This window comes from Acomys minous (assembly GCF_964271855.1).
Source record: "Acomys minous genome assembly, chromosome: 11".
NCBI lineage: Eukaryota > Metazoa > Chordata > Mammalia > Rodentia > Muridae > Acomys > Acomys minous.
Window position 1 is genome coordinate 74,339,202 of NC_140492.1, and position 20,183 is coordinate 74,359,384.

The 20,183-nt window shown below is 42.7% G+C and overlaps 1 protein-coding gene across 1 annotated transcript in view; it reads left to right on the top strand.

The window, feature by feature from the left end:
- Window positions 1-905: 905 nt before the first annotated feature.
- Window positions 906-20,183, top strand: part of LOC311609132 (sperm-associated antigen 6) — a 62,508-nt gene continuing 43,230 nt past the window's right edge. Inside the window, exons 1-2 of the mRNA XM_084801920.1 lie at window positions 906-1,033; window positions 1,114-1,209. Coding sequence (XP_084658046.1) covers window positions 1,009-1,033; window positions 1,114-1,209 — 121 coding nt within the window. The 5' untranslated portion in view covers window positions 906-1,008. The remainder of the gene's footprint in view (window positions 1,034-1,113; window positions 1,210-20,183) is intronic.

Sequence of the window (20,183 nt, forward strand, 5' to 3'; positions counted from 1 at the left end):
AACTGTATAGGGCATCCAGGACTATGTGGAGACACTGTGTCTCAACCACCCCCTCCCCAGTTGTTCTACTGTATGAGAATGTCAACAACATCAAACAACCCTTCTGTTTAAACATTTAACTTGATATATATCTGGAATTTATTATTCCTACAGGACATTTAAGACACTGGTATGAGAGAATACTGTATATAACTTTAAATTGTTTTTAAAAATCGTTACATTTTGTACATGTATAAAACTTTCAAAACATATATATGTATACATATACATATATATATATATATTTAATGGTAAGAAAAAGAAAATGGGTTTCTTTGAGCTCAAGATATATTCTCCTACCCCATTTTGGAAATGTCACTCAGCCACAAAATGAAGCTCGACTTTAAAACAAAATGTCTAATGGAATGCAGATAACAAAATTGTTATTAAGAATAACCCTGGACTGCAGCATAGTAATTACATTATTAGCTCGTCTGCTTTCCCCACGAAATCTCTCGGACCGCTTAGTTGGATGTCTTAAGTGTAATTAGGCATACAGTTGTTGTGAGCCTTCGGAGATCCGGAAGTAAAAAATGTCATGTGTATCAGGGATACACCAGAAAGAAAATACTGTATCGATCTGATTATCTTTCTTGATGGTTGTATGTTTGGTTGGTCTTGACAGCCCAGCTATAGTTTACTTCTGAAACTCCAGCGCCCGCAACTATGGGCGCCACATTAGCCACAATGGATCGGGGTGTAGAGGACCGTGTCCTCCCCGACAGTCGCGCGCCCGAAAGACACCCCAACTCACCGAGGTCGGTGTGACGCTGTGTGCAGGTGGTACTGTGTACTCGCCTTCTGCATCCTGGCTGTGACGTCACGACCCCTTCTGGCGGTTGCATCCGGTTTTGGTCGGTTGCCCTGGAGACGGATACACAGAGGAACGGATCCCAGTGCGGTCCCAGGGGTGGCGGACGTCCCTGGTATCTGCCGACCAGGCGCTCCTGTCCCAGAGAGTGCAGCGCCATGAGCCAGCGGCAAGTGCTGCAAGGTATGGCCGGGCCGGGCGGGCACCCGGGAAGGGCTGGCGCCGCGGGCCGCAGGACGCCTCCATCGGGTCTCTCTCTTCAGTGTTCGAGCAGTACCAGAAAGCGCGGACTCAGTTTGTGCAGATGGTGGCGGAGCTGGCGACCAGACCCCAAAACATCGAGACGCTGCAGAATGCGGGTGAGTCTGCACTCCGCGCGTTGCCCGCCTGCCTCAGCACATGCAGCTGCCCCTCCTAGCACGCGCTGCCCCTAATTTCCCACGCCCTCCGACCAGCCACCCTCCCCTAATTCACCCTGATCTCTTATCTCCTGGGCCCTGGCCTCTCAGTCCCTGCCTGCTCTCCTCCCTTGTACCTCTGCCCCTCAGCCGCTGTCCTCCCGGGTTCCTTACCTGCTGAGGTTTTTTGTTTGTTACTGTTCTGTTATTTTGTTTGCCTGGGGAACCAGAGGAGACTTCTCCAAGTTCCTCCTGTACAATTTCCAGTACCCTCAAGGGGTCTTAGTGGGTGAGGCCAAGAGGGTGAAAGGGTTTGGTGTCTATTTCCATTTTTACTGATATCAGGCAGGTTGTCAGGATGATTCGAAGCAGTATGAATTGCCCGGAAGTCGTTTTGCATAGATGTTACTCTCCGTAATCAGATCCATTTTATCCAGGAGCTGTGCGCAGGTGGTGTGTGTGTGTGTGTGTGTGTGTGTGTGTGTGTGTGTGTGTGTGTGTGCGTGCGCCATTTCTGCAGGACTGGCTATTAGCAAACCCACAGCCTGTGGGATTACAGGCACCTGCCACCATGTTCTGCTTTTTGGGGGGTGCTGAGGATCCAAACCAGGGTCCTAAAGCTTTCTTAGCAAGCACCTTACTCACCAAGCCATCTTCTCTTTCTCTCTCTTGACGCCCTTTGACCATCTTAGGCTTCCTTACAATAGGGAAATTCAAGACAAGTTTCGTAGTACTTAGGGAAAGCGGAATGTTACGCTTTAGATTGTAAGTAGGTAAAGACCGGTTTTGTAAAATCCTTTTGATGCTTTAAATCTACCCCTTAGATTGAGAAAGTGGGACGTGATGTAGAGAGAGAGAGGGAGAAGGAAGAGGAGAGGGAAGAGGGAAGGAGGGAGGAGGGAGGAGGGAGGAGGGAGGACAGAACTGGAGGGGGAAGGAAAGAGGGAAAGGGGTGTGTGTGTGTGTGTGTGTGAGGGGGAGGAAGCGCCCAGATCAATCATGAGCTGAGAACCCTGACGTGATCACTATTTTGTCTAAAAAGCCTTCAGTTTGTAGGATATATGTGGCTGTCCTAGAACTCTCTCTGTAGACCAGGCTGACCTCAAACTCAGAGAGATCCTCCTGCCTTTGCCTCTGCCTCCTGACTGCTGGGATTAAAGGTGTGCATCACCAACCACCAGCATATTATAGGATATCTTTAAAACTAATGTACGTACCCTGTACCTTTTTGATAAGTTGCTTTGTCCTTTGGATTTTAATGTTTATTTTCTTTTTAAAATTTTAATTTTATTCCTCTCTCATACATTACTTCCTGACCACAGTTGCCCCTTCCTCCACCGCTCCTGCCTCCCCTCCCTCCCTCCCCCTCTCCCCTAGATCTACTCCTCCTCTGCTTCCCTTAAAAAAAAAAAAAGGCAGGCATTCCAGGGATATCAACCAAAACGGTGTAACAAGTTACAACGAGACTAGATACAAACCTTTATTCACATCAAGGCTGGGCAAGGCAACCCATAGGAGGATGAGGCTCTCAAGAGCAGGCAAAAGAATCAGAGACAGGTTCCTGTGTGTCACTTCAGTTTCCGGGAGCCCCTGTGGCCCCTGTGACCCCTGCTTAGTTGATTCCGAGGGCTGGGGTCTCACAGCGTCCTTGACCACTCTGGCTCCTGCAATCCTGTAGAGGCGGTATGGGAAGCATTTAGGATTGAGAAAGGAATTTTTATCTTTAATTTTAAAGTTAATCTTTAACTTCTTCCAGTAACATATTTCCAAAGTTTATGTGACTACAATTGTAATGCTTATAGTGACAAAAATTTATTAATTTAATTCATTTTCCAAGTCATATTGTCGTCTCTGTCTTTCATTCTGTGTAATTTTATTTTGTTTTCATTTTTAAAAATTAATTTATTCTTGTTACATCTCAATGGTTATCCCATCCTGTCTGTGTAATTTTATCTCATGATTACTCACCATCCTTATACTCAGGACACATTACACTCAGATCAGTATACGGGACACTTGCACTGTCCTCCTAGCAAGCACTAAACTGGTACCCATCGCTAAGACACCATCATTAAAGGATGTTGAGGGCTGGAGAGATGACTGTTATTTTTTTCTCTTTAAAAAATATTACTTTATTCATATTACATCTCAATTGTTAGCCCATCCCTTGTATCCTCCCATTCCTCCCTCCCTCCCATTTTCCCCTTACTCCCCTCCCCTATGTCTGTGACTGAGGGGGACCTCCAACCCCTGTATATGCTCATAGGGTATCATGTGTCTTCTTGGTAGCCTGCTATTCTTCCTCTGAGTGCCACCAGGCCTCCCCATCAAGGGGGACGTGGTAAAAAATGGGGCACCAGAGTTCGTGTGAAAGTCATTCCCCACTCTCCACTCAACAGTGGAGAATGTCCTGTCCATTGGCTAGATCTAGGTAGGGGTTCAAAGTTTACTGCATGTATTGTCCTTGGCTGGTGCCATAGTTTGAGCAGGACCCCTGGGCCCAGATCCACCCATCATAATATTCTTCTTGTAGGTTTCTAGGACCCTCTGGATCCTTCTATTTCCCTATTCTCCCATACTTCTCTCACCTAAAGTCCCAATAGGATGTTCTCCCCTCTGACCCACTTTCCTGGTAAGTGAAGACTTTCATGGGACATGCCCCTTGGCCTAGTGTCTAGATATAAGTGAGTATATACCATTTGAGTCTTTCTGCTTCTGGGATTCTGATCATTTCTAGTTCAATCCATTTGTCCACAAATTTCTGGAATTCCTTGTTTTTCATAGCTGAGTAGTATTCCATAGTGTAAATGTACCACAGTTTATCCATTCTTATACTGAGGGATACTTAGGCTGTTTCCATGTTCTGGCTATTATGAATAAAGCTGCTATGAACATGGTTGAGCATATGTCCTTGTGTGCTGGAGCATCTTCTGGGTATTCCAAGGAGTGGAATAGCTGAGTCTTGAGGGAGCTCTATTCCCAGTTTTCTGAGAAAGCAGAGATGGCTCAGTTATTAAGAGCTCATACTGCTCCTGCTGAGAATTGGAGCTTGATTTCCAGCACCCAGATCAAAGTTGTCACAACCTCCTGTAACTCCAGCTCCCGGGATCCAATGCCTCGAGCTTCTATGGGCACCTGCACTCATCACACACATGTACACACACACACACACACACACACACACACACACACACACACAGAGTTTAAAAAAACTTTAAAAATTTATTTTGTGTTGCTGGTGTTTTATGTAGATGAATTTTCTTTGTCCTTGGTGTGTTTGTGTATACATATTCACAATACTCAAAGTGTCCATAGTACAAGTGTCTAGTTTATTAATTACTTTTTACTTTTTACTTTTGTGTTGTTTTGTTTTCTCTGTGTAGCCCTGACTGTCCTGGACTTGCTTTGTAGACCAGCCTGGCCTTGAACTCAGAGCGATCCTTCTGCCTCTGCCTCCCAAGTGCTGGGATTAAAGGTGTGTGCCACCATGCCGGGCCTACTTTTTACATTTTAATTATATCACTTTCCCTGATCATCTCCTCCCATTTTTGTTTCCCCTGCCTCCTAAATTCTTGTCTGCTCTTACTTAACCATTGTTGCTATATCTATCTATCTATCTATCTATCTATCTATCTATCTATCTATCTAAATAAACACATAAACACAATCTGATGAGTGTCTGCTTCTAGGCCTGGTGGCTTGGAATTGGGTCACCAATCAGGGGACCCACCCCTGGGGAAGACTAATTCTTTCTCTCTCAGCAGTTGTTAATTGCTTATAGCTTTTCATCTAAGGATGGGAGGGACCCCAAGAGATCTTACCCATCTTAAGTTGGATGTCATCTACTGTTGGATTGTTCAAGTCTTGTCTCGGCAGCCATGTTGCTGAGACTTCATGAGTGTATCTTTCCTGTCATGGCGAGATGGCACATCCTCACAGCAGCTCTCTTCATCCTCCGGCTCTGGCGTCTTCCCACCTTCCAAAGCTTTGAGCCTTAGGTGTAGGAACTGTGCTGTGGATGCATCAGGTGGGTCTGGGTACCCCCACGGTCAGCTGCTCTCTGCATTTTGACAGTTGTGGCTTTCCGTAATGAACATCTACTGCAAAAAGAAGCTTCTTTGATGGGGGATGGATGAGCTTTATACTTATCTGTGGGTATATGGATAAGAATTTAGAATGTAGTTAGGGATTATATGAACTTAGGAAAGGCGGTAGGTTCTCCTCTAAGATCCATGACCTTATTAGCCCGGGGCAGTCACAATTTCTCCCCTGTTAAGAGGGCTTTGAGTTCAAGTAGACAGCTGTTGGTTACCACCAAGAAATGGCTGCCACCACTGCACCTTTAGAAATAGCTTGCTGTGCTGGCCGTTGCTGTGGCTCACAGGTGTTGCAGCTGGGTCAGACCTTTGCATGTTTTCCTCCCTTAGCAGCCTGCACAGCACCTTCAGGTCTTCCCCCACGGAGGAGGCTTTCAGGTCGGTTCCACCTCAAACCTCTGAGTTCTGTGTCCCAAGTGCATGCTGTCTTCAGAAATAGGTATTTACCCTCAACTCCTGGAAGGCAACCCGGGAAATAACAGTAGCCTATATTGCTGTCTTATGTGTGCTGAGGATAGGACCCAAACAGCAACAAGAGTTCTCGTTAGTCTATAGCTCGTGGGGGAAGCATTATCACTCCAAGTGGCATAACTGCCTTATATTACACACACACACACACACACACACACACACACACACACACACACACACACCATGATTCCCTGATTTTCTGTGTCTTTTTAAGGCATCCTTAGTCATTTATCCTTCCTCTCCCTCCACTGTAATGACCTCACTTTGCAGCCGCGGATGACTTTAGATAATCTGATTACAGGTGTGTATCACCACCTCTCACTCTCAACATACATTAAAAAATAGCTGAAGACACTTTAAAACTAGGTTTCCCCATAGCTTCTTTAAAGTTACCAGTGAAGACATCAGTTATCATGTCACAATATTTATAGGAGGAAATGTCTATTTACTCTTTAAGCACTTGTTAACATCTCACGTAAAGCTAGATGATGGGTATAAAATCCTAGTAAAAAAGCTCCTGCTTTATTTTATTTCATAAGTTTATATTCACCTTTTATTTTATTTATTTATTTATTTATTTTTATATTCACCTTTTCTTTGCTGCCATGGAGCTCATGTTAAGAACTTAACTGCACTGGAAATGCAGCCTGTATTTCTGATACAGTTATCATCAGTCTCCCTCCTCAACCCCTGACTATTTGTTGCTATATATAACATATATTTTCATATATACATATTTGTTATATATGACATATATTTATGTGTGCTCAGGGTTGAACCCAGGACCTCTGTTATTTTAAGCATGTCCTATGTCATATATACATGCCTCTTAAACTAGATAATCTTTAACTTGTACATATAATTGATTTTGTGTGATGTTGGATATTGAATTTAAGCCTTAGCCATGCTAACCAAGTACTCTGCCCATGAGCTGCTTCCTAACCTCAGACAGATTTTTGAATTAACTGTCTTACAAATATTTCTTCTTCAAGTGTTACCCATAAAGCCTCTTGCAGAAGGCTAGCCTTTCTGTTCCTGCTACTCACTACGTGGTCTCTTTCACAATATTCTACTTTCTGCTTACAGGCGACTGCAGTAGGGATGCGTTACAGAAGGGAAGACACATTAGTGCCAATAGGCGAGGCATGGCCAGTTGTGGGCTTCCTAGGAGATCTTCAAATTAAAACAGTGTTGTCTGTGTGGGATGTTTTATGTGAGAGAACAGTGGTCTCTGCCATATCTTCTCACCCCTCCACACCCCGCAATCACAAACCAGACATGGCAGTGCTTGAAGGGTTAGATTATATTTAGACATCATGGCATGGATGTCAGGCATGGGCAAAGAGGACTAACTGGGTATCCAGGAGATTATGAGTCAGTGTAAAATGGCTGATGCCGGATGTCTGAGGAACCCAACAGTAAGGAGTATTGTAATTTTGTATAGTTATTTCTTGGCTCTGTTTCCTTAACGATTCTACTTTATTAGGAATTTATTAAATATATGCACCTCCCTTACAACCTGACTACCCTAAATAGGAGGGAAAGGAGATTAAGGAGAACAAGAATGGAACCTTCTGGGTATCAGTTATGCGGGGTGAATCCCCTGGCGTAATTGTCAGGAGTCTTGCAGATCATCTATCTACCAGAGCGAAGAAACCGCTTCGCCTGTGGACCGAACCCGGAGGAATCCACCGAGCTTGCGCCTGCCGCGAAATCCTCCAACTCCCACGCCGTGGGCAGGAACCTCTGCTCTCTCTCGCTCTGATTCCCCCGCGTCCTTCTCCTTCTCTCCCGCTAGCTCCTCCCGGCTTCCTCCTCCTAATGAACGATACTTTTTGCAGTACATTATCCTGGGCAGAGTTGGAGCCTGTCCTCTGTCTTGGGCTGAAACTTCCTCTCTCTGAGACTATTTAAGATCTTTTATCAGTTTGTTTTTAATCCCAGCACTGGAGAGGCAGAGGCAGGTGGATCGCTGTGAGTTCGAGGCCAGCCTGGTCTACAAAGCGAGTCTAGGACAGCCAAGGCTATATAGAGAGACCCTATCTTAAAAAAAAAGAAAGAAAGAAAGAAAGAAAGAAAGAAAGAAAGAAAAAAAAAGATCTTTCTCAGTTTGTAGAGACAAGGTCTCAGTAGGGTCAACTCACCCAAGACTGCTTTCACCTTGGGCCCAGCCTACGTTCCCTTTACAATTATTCCTTGTAAAATGTGGTAAATATAGCCTTGTGGCCGGAGGTAAGTGAGCAGCCTGTCTATCTGTAGTTCTGTGGGTGTCTACTCCACGGTGGTCTATATCCTGTTCTCTGTCTGTGTCGCCTTTGGCCATCTTGATGAAGGCCATGAGTGTTGGCACTTGCCTGGGTACCTGCTGCCATCTGCCTGCCTAGGGGTCTGCGCAGTAAATAAAGTCTGATTCATGCGTCTGTGGACCCTTGCAGTTCCTCGCAGCATGCCACGGCCTTTCTCATTTCCTGGCACTGGAACTGAAGCCTCATGGGAATCCACTCATACCTGAATTAATATTAAAGTACTAATCAAAACTCAGAGGGTAGGAAAGCTAACGAGAATACATTTAAAAGGAGAAAATAGACCATTCTTGCTCATAACAGGACTTTGATTTATTTGGCACTACTGTTGAATTCTGTCTGAGAACTATTTGTCTTGTGATTCTTTCTGACTGAGTAAAGTACAAGGCTTTGTGTTGTAAGGGACATAACATCTTAGATCATAACTGACTTTATAACCATGACAGTGGAAATTGCTTCACGGGAAATAAGGCGAGTGGATATGTTACACCAGAATGTTTGCTCGTGAGCTCTGCCAAGTCCCTTTCAGCTGAGCACTCTCCAGGCCTCTCCCTCCTCATGCCACCCATTTCCCCCAGGGGACAGCTTCCTAAGAGCCCTTGATCTCAACTTAAATGTCCCTTTGGCTGCAGGTTCCTGTGTGACCCCTCCAACGCCTGCTTTGCTGCAATGCGAGCAGAGAGACCCCGCCCGCCTGTTTCTACTTGCATACATTACAGTGTATTGAACTCATCTTTCAAAACCCTTTGGAGGTTCTTCGAGGACATTTTCCCCAGTGCCTTGCATATTTATATTTTATGTATTTTATATATTTCTTGAGAAAGCTGAGTGTGATGGTGTACACCTGTAATCACAGCACTTGGGAGGCAGGGCCAGGCGAATCACCATTTGGAAGCTATCCTGAGCTACGTAGCATGAATCTGTCTAACAAAACAAAACAAAACAAAACAAAACACACAATAACAATTAAAATACCAAGAAAAAACAAATAAAAATAAATCTTTCTATGGTAATTATAAAACATATGGCAAATGGCAGCCAGATTCTAAATATTTACTCATTATTATGGAATATATTAATGAGTTATTCATTAATAATAAATGTACTGATGAAAACTTAGACTGGCTCCTTTGACACCAACTTGTTGGTATTTACTGAGAATTTGGTAGTTTCTATTTTGTCTCAACTAATGTTCTAGCACTTTAGGAATTTTATCTATTACTACAATTTTATGGGAAATATTAGTGTTCATCACCATTTTACGTGTGAGGAAACCAAAGCTCACATGTTAGGCAGTGTTGTCCAGGCTTCATAACTGGGAAGTGGCAGAGGCCAGATTTGAACACTCAGTCTCCTTTTAGATTTAGCCCCTTCCTCTGTTGTCTCTCAACTAGGCAATCAGATAGTAGGCAGGACCAGAGAGCCCATTCCTAAAGCCTGACATTCCTGTCATATTTTTATTGTGCCCTAAACAGAGTATCTTGAGTCAGATGGCAATACTACAGCCAAAAGTGGATCCTTTGTTTAGTGATTGTGTAGTCGCATATAAACATCACTTGGTCAAGAATGGACCGATCTGTAGCAGTGGTAGATTTATAGGAAATGGGCACATTTTAAAATAAAATGTGTTTTAGGATTTGAATTTTTAAAGCTTTTAAAATGTAAAGTAAATATTGAATGCATTTTGTAAGGCAAAGTAAAGATTAATTTTGAATTGAAAAATGAAAGGAAAAAACTGGTCAAAAGTCAGTTTAAATCCAAAACCAAACAGAAATCAAAGAACATGATCCAGAGAGCATAAAAACAACTGACAGTGTAAGGAAAATACATGAAAACACAGAACTGATAAAAGATTAATATCTATAATTAAAAAGCAAAGAATCCCTGAATCTCAACAAAAATTATCTAATTCAAAAATGGGCAAACAGCAGCCGGGCATGGTGGCGCATGCCTTTAATCCCAGCACTTGGGAGGCAGAGGCAGGCAGATCGCTGTGAGTTCGAGGCCAGCCTGGTCTACAAAGTGAGTTCAGGACAGCCAAGGCTACACAGAGAAACCCTGTCTCAAAAAAACCAAAAAAAAAAAAAAAAAAAAAAAAAGGGCAAACAACTTGAACAGATTCTCTAAGGAAAACATAGATGGCCAATCATCTTCATGTGGAGCGTGACTCAGCAGACAGGAAATGCAAATTAAATCCATTTGAGTGATGTCTCCCTATGGTCCAAGCTGTTCAGGAGACTGGGGCAGCTTTGTTGGTCCAGGGTGAGCCTAAGCTACAAAGAGAGACTGTTCGTGATGGCTGATCTTGGCTGTCAACTTGGTTGCCTCTGTGGCCTGTGAAGGCTTTGGTGTGTCTGTGAGGACGTTTTCAGGATAACAAATGGAGAGAGCCCCTCACAGTGGGTGGTACCATCCCACGGGTGGGCAAGTCCATGGGAAGAGAAGGCAGTGCTCTTACCTGGCTGCCTTCACACCTGCTCTGCTGCTGCTGCTGCTGCTGCTGCTGCTGCTGCTGCTGTCAGAGCCCAAATTCTTCACACTGCTAACATCCACTGGAGGCCAGTGACTCTTCCAGAATCTTTGTTGTTGTCGTTTTGTTATTTTGAAACAGGGTCTTCTTGTCTCTGCCTCCTGAGTGCTGAGATTAAAGGCATGCACCACCGCACCAGGCCTCTTCCAGAATCTTCTAAGCCTTCAGCAGAAGATTGGGACTGCCGAGACATCTAGATTCTTATACTGGGTAGCTATTGGATTTGCAGACTCTCGGGCATTCAGACAACCAAAGCGTCTAGGATATAAACCAATCTCATAAATCCCCTTTATAATACATACCGTTCCACTGGTTCTGTTCCTCTAGAGTCCTGGCTAATACACCCTTTGTTATTTATTTACTTAGTACATGTGTGTGTGTATTTGTATGCATATGTGTGTGTTGGCTCAAAACTGACATGGGTTGATCACTCTTAAAAAGTTTTAACTTAGCCAGGTGTGGTGGTACATGCCTTTAATCCCAGCACCCAGGTGGATCTCTGTGAGTTCAAGGCCAGCCTGGTCTACAAAGAGAGTCTAGGACAGTCAAGGCTGTTATACAGGGAAATCCTGTCTTGAAACACCTACAAAAAAGTTTTAATTTATGATTATTTTGTGGAAGTGTGGGGGTGTGTATGAAGTGGTGTGTGTGTATGTGTGCATATGTGCACTTGCCTCAGTGTGAGTGTGTCATAGCATACATGTAGAGATCAGAGGACACCTTTTAAGAGTTGTCAATTGCTGTGGCAGGCCCCAACAGCTGTTTTTGGAGGAATGTAGGAAACTTTGAACTAAAAAAGAAGTTGAACTCAGACTCAATGGGCCATCTTGGAAGATCCTAGTACTGAGAACAATGTGGACCAAGAGGTGTCATAGGGGAACAATATTAGCAACTAGGCTAGAGATCATTCTTGTGGTATTTTGGCAAGATTGTGGCTGCTTTTTGCCTTTGACCTAAGAATCTGAGACTCTTAGTAGTGGGGGTCATGGAGACTAAAGAGGACACCCTCCAACTAGACAGGACTCTTAGTGGAGGGAGGGGGACACTAACCTACACACACACACACACACACACACACACACACACACTCGACCCTAAATTTACCATGCCTACAAGATGTGCAGGGATAAAGACAGAACAGAGATGGAGGGAATGTCCAATCCATGCCTGGCCCAACCTGAGACCTACCCCATGGGAGAGAGCTAACCTCTGATACTATTAATGATACTCTGCTATGCTTGCACACAGGAGTCTAGCATAGCTGTCCTCTGAGATGCTCTACCCAGCAGTGGTTTGAAACAGATGCTGAGACTCACAACCAAACATTAGGCGAAGTGTAGGAAGTCTTGTAGAAAAGTAGGGGGATGTATAGAACTAACTGAAGTGACAGGTGCTCCATAAGAAGACCAACAGAGCCAACTATCCAGGGACCAGAGGGCCTTGTCTTGCAGAGACTAAAGTACCAATCAAAGTCCTTGCATGGGCTGGGACTAGGCCCTCCATACAGATGTAGCTGCTGCGCAGTTCAGGCTTCATTTAGGTCCCCTAGTAAAGGGTGTGGGGGCTGTCTCTGACATCGAATCTGTTGCCTACTTTTTGATCACTCTTCCCAGGCAGGGCTGCCTCTCCAGGCTACAGAGGAAGAGGACGTGTTCAGTCCTGATGCAGTTTGATGAGCTGGGGTGGGTAGATGGGGCCTCTCCTACTCTGAGGAACAGGAGAGGGGGGAAGAGGGAGGGAGGGTAGGTTCAGGAGGAAAGGAAGAAAGGGGCTACAGTGGAGGATGTAGGGTGAATAAATAAATTAGTTAAAAAATAAAAAAACAGAACAACAACAACAAAAACAATCTGCTTGAGCCCAAATTGAAGACTTTTGGACTTAACGTTTTTGGGAATTTTTTTTGGCAGAATATTTTTCTGTCGTTGTTTTATTTTCAAGACAAAGTTTCTCTGTGTAACAGCTCTAGCTGTCCTGGAACTTCTCTGTAGACCAGGCTGGCCTGGAACTCACAAAGATCCACCTTCCTCTGCCTCCCAAGTGCTGGGATTAAAAGAAAATCTTCCAAGTAGAACGAGTCAAGCATAGGACAGAATATCGGTATGATAGATGAGCCAAACAAAATAAGTAAGGAGTATGAAAAAAAGTGAAAAACACCAGAATGTAAGATACAGGAAATATGGGGCACCGTGAAAACACCAAGCCTTTGAATTACAGACATGGATAAGGGAGTGGAATCCTGAGTGAGTGGATTAGAGCAGATCACAGAGGAAAACTGGCTCAAATTCAGGAAAGACACATCGTACAGCTGTAAGGAGCACAGAGAATACCAAATAGACAAGACCAGAAAACTCTCCATGGCATATCATAGTTAAAACACTAAGAACACATTACAAAGAAAGTGTTGAAAGCTGCTAGAGAAACACGCAAGTTGCGTGTAAAAGAAAACCCATGAGAATAACAGCTGATTTCTTAGAAACTCTGCAAGTCAGAAGAGCCTGGAGCAATGCACCCCAAGTCCTGAAAGACTATGATGGCCAATCTAGGCTAATATAACCACCCCCCATGACAGATATGTGGTCATTGAAGGAGAAAGAAAAAAAAAACCCTCTCTACTATATAAACAGCCTACATCCAAGAAATCAAACCTAAAGAAAACACAAGAAGCATTATTTCAGGCTGAAGAGTGTAGTGAGCATAGAAGAGACCAGGGGAAGAAACACGAAGCCATATTTATTAAAGCATAAGGTAACATGGACACCAACACAACAGTAACACATTGACAGCAGCTAGCACATTTCAGTAATACCTCTAAGTGTCGGTGGCCTCAACTCTCCAATCCAAGACACAAGCTGAACAGATCAAGAGATAAAAATCTATCCACCTGCTGCTGACAAGGAAGACACCTTAGCTTTAAGGACTGCACTGCCCTAGAGTAAGACAATAGACAGAGTATTCCTAATATCTGGCAAAATAGATTCCAAACTAAAACTAGTTAGAAGAGATATAGAGGGTCACTTCATTCTATTCAAGGGAACAGTCGACCAATAAAACACTAATATCCTAAATATATATGCCTCCAATATAATAAAAATGCACTACTGGATTTAAAGACACAGATGGACATCCATTAATTAATAGCAGATACTTTCTTTTTTAAAAATTAATTTATTTATTGTATATATAGTGTTCTGCCTGCATGTACACCTGCACACCAGAAGAGTCAGATCACATTATAGATGCTGTGAGCCACCATGTGGTTGCTGGGAATTGAACTCAGGACCTCTGGAAGAGCAGAGAGTGCTCTTAACCACTGAGCCATCTCTCCAGCCCAGTAGACACTTTCAATATGCTACTTTCTCCAATAGATGGGCCATATGGACAAACAAAACAAGACAAAACAAAACAAAAAAAAGAAAAACAGAAACATCGGAATTAATTGACTTTATACATCAAATGATTTTAACAGATGTCTACAAACACCAATGAATATACATTATACTCAGCAGCACATGGATGCTTTCATTTTGTGTTTGTTTTTCAAGACAGGGTTTCTCTGTGTAGCCTTGGCTGTCCTGGAGTTGCTTTGTAGACCAGCCTGGCCTTGAACTCACAGAGATCTGGCTGCCTCTGCCTCCCAAGTGCTGGGGTTAAAGGCGTGCGCCACCACTGCCCCTCTGCACATGGAAGCTTTTAAAAACAGACCATATCCTTAGACATAAATCTTTAAAATTGAAAAAGGTTGAAATCACTGCTTGTATCCTATCTGATGCAAATGCAGTAAAACTTAAAATTGACAGCAAACAAGTCTAGTAAATGCACAAACTCATGTAGATTGAACAACTAATTGCTGCGTCAAAGAAATCAAGAAAAATACAAATTTGCTGCCATTAAATGAAAATGAAATGAACATGAACAGTAAAACCTCTGGAACACATTGGAAGCATAAGGAGCTATATAGTTCTCAGTGCTTGCATCAAAAAATAAGGAAGAACACAAATACATGATGCCTATACTCCATTAAGTTGGAAAAGCTAAAAGAAATGGCTGAATTTCTAGATTCAGTCAAACTACCAAAATTAAACCAAGAAGTCAACAACCTCATCAGATCTATAACAAAACAGTAATAAACCTTCCAGCTAAAATCACTTCCAGGGCATACTATACTCAAACTTATGGGGCACAAGGAAAGCAGTGTGAAGAGAAAAAAAATTCATAGCACTAAGTGCCTTCACAAAGAAATTGGAGAGATCACATACTAGAAACTTTAAACCTCTGAAAAAGAAAAACTTTAAAGTTACGAAGAAAAAGATAGAGAAAGATACTAGAAAATGCTAAGAAACCTAATGTTCATGGGATACAGAATTAGTATTGTGAAAACGACCATTTTGTCAAAAGCTATTTACAGAGTCAATGGCATCCCAGTTAAAATCCCCACCTCATTCTTTCAAGAAATTAAAAAGAAATCCTGAAACTTACATGGAGACATAAAAACCCCTGATAGCCAAAACATTGCAGAACAAAAAGAACAGTTCTGGAAGACTTAGCATTCCTGAGCTTAAGATATGTTATAGACACATAGTAATAAAAACAATATTGTATTGGTACAAAATTAGACACATAGACCAATGGAACAAAGTTGAAGTTCTGAACAGTATTTGAGAAAGATGCTAAAAACTGAAGCTCAGAAAAGCATCTCCAACAAATGGTAGGAAACTGCGTGTCCACATGCAGAAGACTGAAATCAGACCTGTATCTTTCACTTGCACAACAATTATCTCCAAATGGACCAAAGAGACAGTGAAACATGAAAGACTGAAGATGCTAGAAGAAAACACGGGCTACAGGTGTAGGGAAGGACTTCCCGAGGAGATCGCCACTTGCCTGAGGACTAAGGACTGACAAGTGAGCCCTCATAAAATAAAAATGCTTCTGCATGGCAACGGAAGGGAAAGCCCTGGAAATGGGAGTGTCTTCGTCACTCATACATCTGGCAGATGTGAATATGTGAAGAACTCAAAAAACAATCAAGAAAGAATGACCCCTTTGAAAACTGGGCCTGAGACATGAACAAAAAGTTGTCAAAAGAAGAAAAAAATGCTAAGAAATATCTTTAAATTTACTCACCAATCCTAGCAATTAGGAAAATGAAAATTATTTTTGTAAAAATCATTTCACCCTAGCCAGAATGGCAAAGGTAGACAAAGCAACCAAACTGCCTTTGGGGTTGCATACTGGTGTAGCCACTTTTGGAATGAATGTAGAGAATTCTCAAAAATCTAAAAATCTACTATATGACCCAGGTATACCACTTGCAAGTGCTCAAAGGGCTCCACATCCTGCCCTACAGACACTTCCTTAGTCATGGTCACTGTTGTTCTACTCATGGTACCTGGCAAATAGAAGCATGCTAGGTGTCCTTCAACGTATGAAGAACAACACACGGCACATTATACACACCATGGGATGCTGTAAAGAACACACGGCACATTATACACACCGTGGGATGCTGTAAAGAACACACGGCACATTATACACACCGTGGGATGCTATAAAGAACACAGGCACATTATACACACCGTGGGATGCTGTAAAGAACACACGGCACATTATACACACCGTGGGATGCTGTAAAGAACACACGGCACATTATACACACCGTGGGATGCTATAAAGAACACAGGCACATTATACACACCAGGGGATGCTATTCAGCTATACAGGAAAGTGAAATGGGACCATTGCCAGCAAGGAAGGGTTGTGGGCCGATAGAGAGGGGAATAGCAGAGTATAAGTGATATGACCCTGGAAATGGGAAAAGAAGGGAGTCGTTCAGGAGGAAGAGGAAGGTAAACACAGGAGGGAAAAATAGTAAGGCTGTCTGAAAAAGTCAAACAGACTATTAACTTTTATCAAAAACCTCCGATAGTAATATAATTCTGTACACACACACACACACACACACACACACACACACACACACAGTTTAAATGAACTTTACTCTTAGGCTGACGGTGCTCCCGCCCAGAGCTGAATCCCACCTAACAAACCCCAGTGCCAGACGTAAGAAGCCATGCTTTGACTCGTCGCTCAGGGCTGCCCAAGGGGCCCCGGAAGCATACGACCCATAGCTTTCATCCTTGGTTGCTCCCTTGGTGGAAGGCGAGTCCTTACTGCTGACAGCACCATGTACTTCAGATACAGGGTCCAGAGGCCTCATGCTGGAACTGACCTGATTGACTCATTGCTGAGGACTAGCGTTCATGGTACCCGAAGGTGACATGCAAGCTTCCGAGGGGGGGAGGCCACCACACTACTACCCAGCTGTGATTCCTATGAACCACACCAATGGCAGGGTAACACGAACATGCCACAGTCACACCCATACCTTGTCAGTAACCAGGAGCTCTCAAATTGGACTTAAGTCCTGTTCAAAGAGAGAGAAAACCATTCCTGGTACTGGAAATCTAGCCAACGCTGTAGTGCTAGTGCAGCCACGGGTATCGGAGGAGAACCTGCGAGCACAGCTAAAGCAGCACACCCCTACCAACAATTGATCAGTGTAGTCCTTGCTTCTCTTTAAGGAAACTTCTTTTTCCAACAGCCAGAAAAACAAAACCAATCAGATAAATCCACATGCCTATGGATACCTGATTTTTAATAAAGCCAGAAATACACACTAGAGAAAAGATAACATCTTCAGCAAATGGTGCTGCTCAAACGGAGTGGCTGCATGTAGGAGAATGCAAACAGATCCAGGCTTATCACCCTGCACAAATGGATCACAGGCCTCCACCTAAGGCCAGATGCATTTACCCTGGTGGAGGAGAAAGTGAAGAATAGTCTTGAACTCATTGTCACAGTTTTAGAAAAGTCTTTCTGAGCAGGACAAGATAGCACAGGCGCACTAAGAACGACAAATACTAAATGGAACCCCATGGAACAGACATCTTTTGTAAGGCAAAAGACACCATCATTTGAGCAAAGCGTCTGCCTACAAAACGAGAAAAAAAGAAAAAAAAACCCCTTTGCCCATTTACGTCTGATAGTGAGTTAGTCTCTAGGATATATAAGAACCAGAAACCCAGAATATCAAGAAACAATTAAATTAAAAATATGGTGCACGCCTTTAATCCCAGCACTTGGGAGGCAGAGGCAGGCAGATCACTGTGAGTTCAAGGCCAGCCTGGTCTACAAAGTTAGTCCAGGACAGCCAAGGCTACACAGAGAAACTTTGTCTCGAAAAACAAAAACAAAAACAAAAACAAAAACAAAAACAAAAACAAAAAAAGTCTACAGAATTAAACAGAGTTCTCAAAATATGAAATACAAATGGCTGAGGAACACTTAAAACATATTCACATCCTTACTAACCAGGAAAATGCAAACTAAAACCACTTTTGAGGTTCATTCCGAATGGCCAAGATGCAGTGCATGCTGTTGAGGATGTGGGGGAGGGGAATGCCTGCTCACTGCCGCTGGAATGCCTAAGGCCCGTGGAAACCAGTGTGGAGAGTCCTCAAAAAGAAAATACATCTACCAGGAAATCCAGTGACCCAAAGGAATATATGTTTTACCATGGAGGTATTTGGTCAACCATGTCCAATTCTTATACATAATATCCAGAAATTGGAAAAAGCCAAGATGTTCCTCAGCTCATGAGTGGATAAGAAAACGTAGTCTAAAAAGATGCTTAAAAAGATGAAATCACGAGATTCCCAGGTAAATGGATGGAGCTAGAAAAAAAAATCCCGAGTGAGATTACTTAGACCTCAAAAGACAAATATTGCATGTTTCCTGTGATACAGGCGTTAGCTTTTAAGCATTGCCTATGTTTGTTTCAATTTGAATAATCACATAGTTTAGGTAGCTAGTAAGACACTGGGGGAGGGGAGAGAGGGATCTTACAAGGAAGGGGAATAGAATATAGTGTTATAAAGAGATAAATGAAGGTGTATCACAGGAGAATTAAATTGGGAGGGGATATGGGAGTGGAGGGTAAGGGATGGAATGCGGGAGGGACAGCTAACATCACAGGGCTATTGAAACACCATGTGAAGACCCGCTGTTGTAGAACCTTCCAAAATAAACATACACACACACACACACACACACACACACACACACACACACACACATATACGAGAGACATTTAAATGGCGTCAGCATACAATGGTGGAGACAAAGTCCCAACTAGATATTCTGTTGTTTGTACAAGTCAAACCTTCAGCACCAGAAATGGGTTTCATATTGTTGAGTCGCTGGCCCAAAGTGGCCCAGTGGAAATCCCAAACACCACAGGCTAGAGCAGAGGCTATTCTTCACTCTCCACAAACCCGTGGTAAGGTCCTATTGCTGAAGACGACACTTAGATTTCTCAGTGAAAATGGAGAATTTCAGCTGGTGCCTAACAAGTTGCTTCCCCTCTACTGACTAGTGCTCATGTTGATGGAAGGTACTTTGCACATTACCAAAAGAGAACAGTAACAGTAACAATTTCACCCAGCTACAAAACCTGGGGTGCGCAACAACGACCTGCCTGTGAGATACACTGGTGCAGTAGTGGCATGGATTTTCTGAGATTAGCCAACTATTTTATGATTGGATTTAAGGCATGTTTCATGGAATGGAGCTCATGCATGACACTACTAAAGTGGCTAATAACATGAAACTAGTTTTTTTTTCCTGTGAGAAGGGGATTGTGTTAAATCTATAGATACAGAATATTAAGTTGGGTTATTAGGAAGGTGAAGAGGATATGGGAGGAAAGAATATGATCAAAATATATCACATGAAAAACTTCTAGGAAATAAAAAAATTAAAAAAATACACTATATTTTCTCCAGTACCTCTTATTGAATGATTTATAAGTAATTAAATGGTTGTGGTATTGTGGGTCCTCAATTCTATTCCACTGGTTAATGAGTTCATTTTTGTGGCAAATAGCATCCCATTTTATTATGATAGCTCTGCAATATAACTTGAAATCTAAGATGTTGATACGTCCTACAGGTTTTTTTGTTTTTGTTTGGTTATTCTTGATTGTACTCAGTCATTGAGGCTTGCCTTTGAGATTTGTTTGATTTCTTACATTTTTCTTTTCCAGTTTCATCTTTGTTTGGGATTTCTTTCTTTCTTTTTAAAATGATCTTGTGTTTATTTTCTTTCAGTTTGCTTATATGTTTGATTACATTGGTGGATTTCCATATATTGAACCACCCCTGCATGCCTGGCATGAAGCCTACTTGGTCATGGTGGATGAGATTTTTGAGGTGTTCTTAGATTTGGTTTGCGAGTAGTTTAGTGAATACTTTTGCATCAATGTTCATAAGGGAGATTGGCCTGAAACTCTCTTTCTTTGTTGGGTATTTGTGTGGCTCAGGTATTAAGGTGATTGTGGCTTTTCATAGATGAGTTTGGTAGTGTTCCTTCTGTTTCTATTTTGTGGAATAGTTTGAGGAGTATTGGTATTAGTTTTTCTTTGAAGGTTTGGTAGAATCCGGCACTCAATCCATCTGGCCCTGAGGTTTTTTTTTT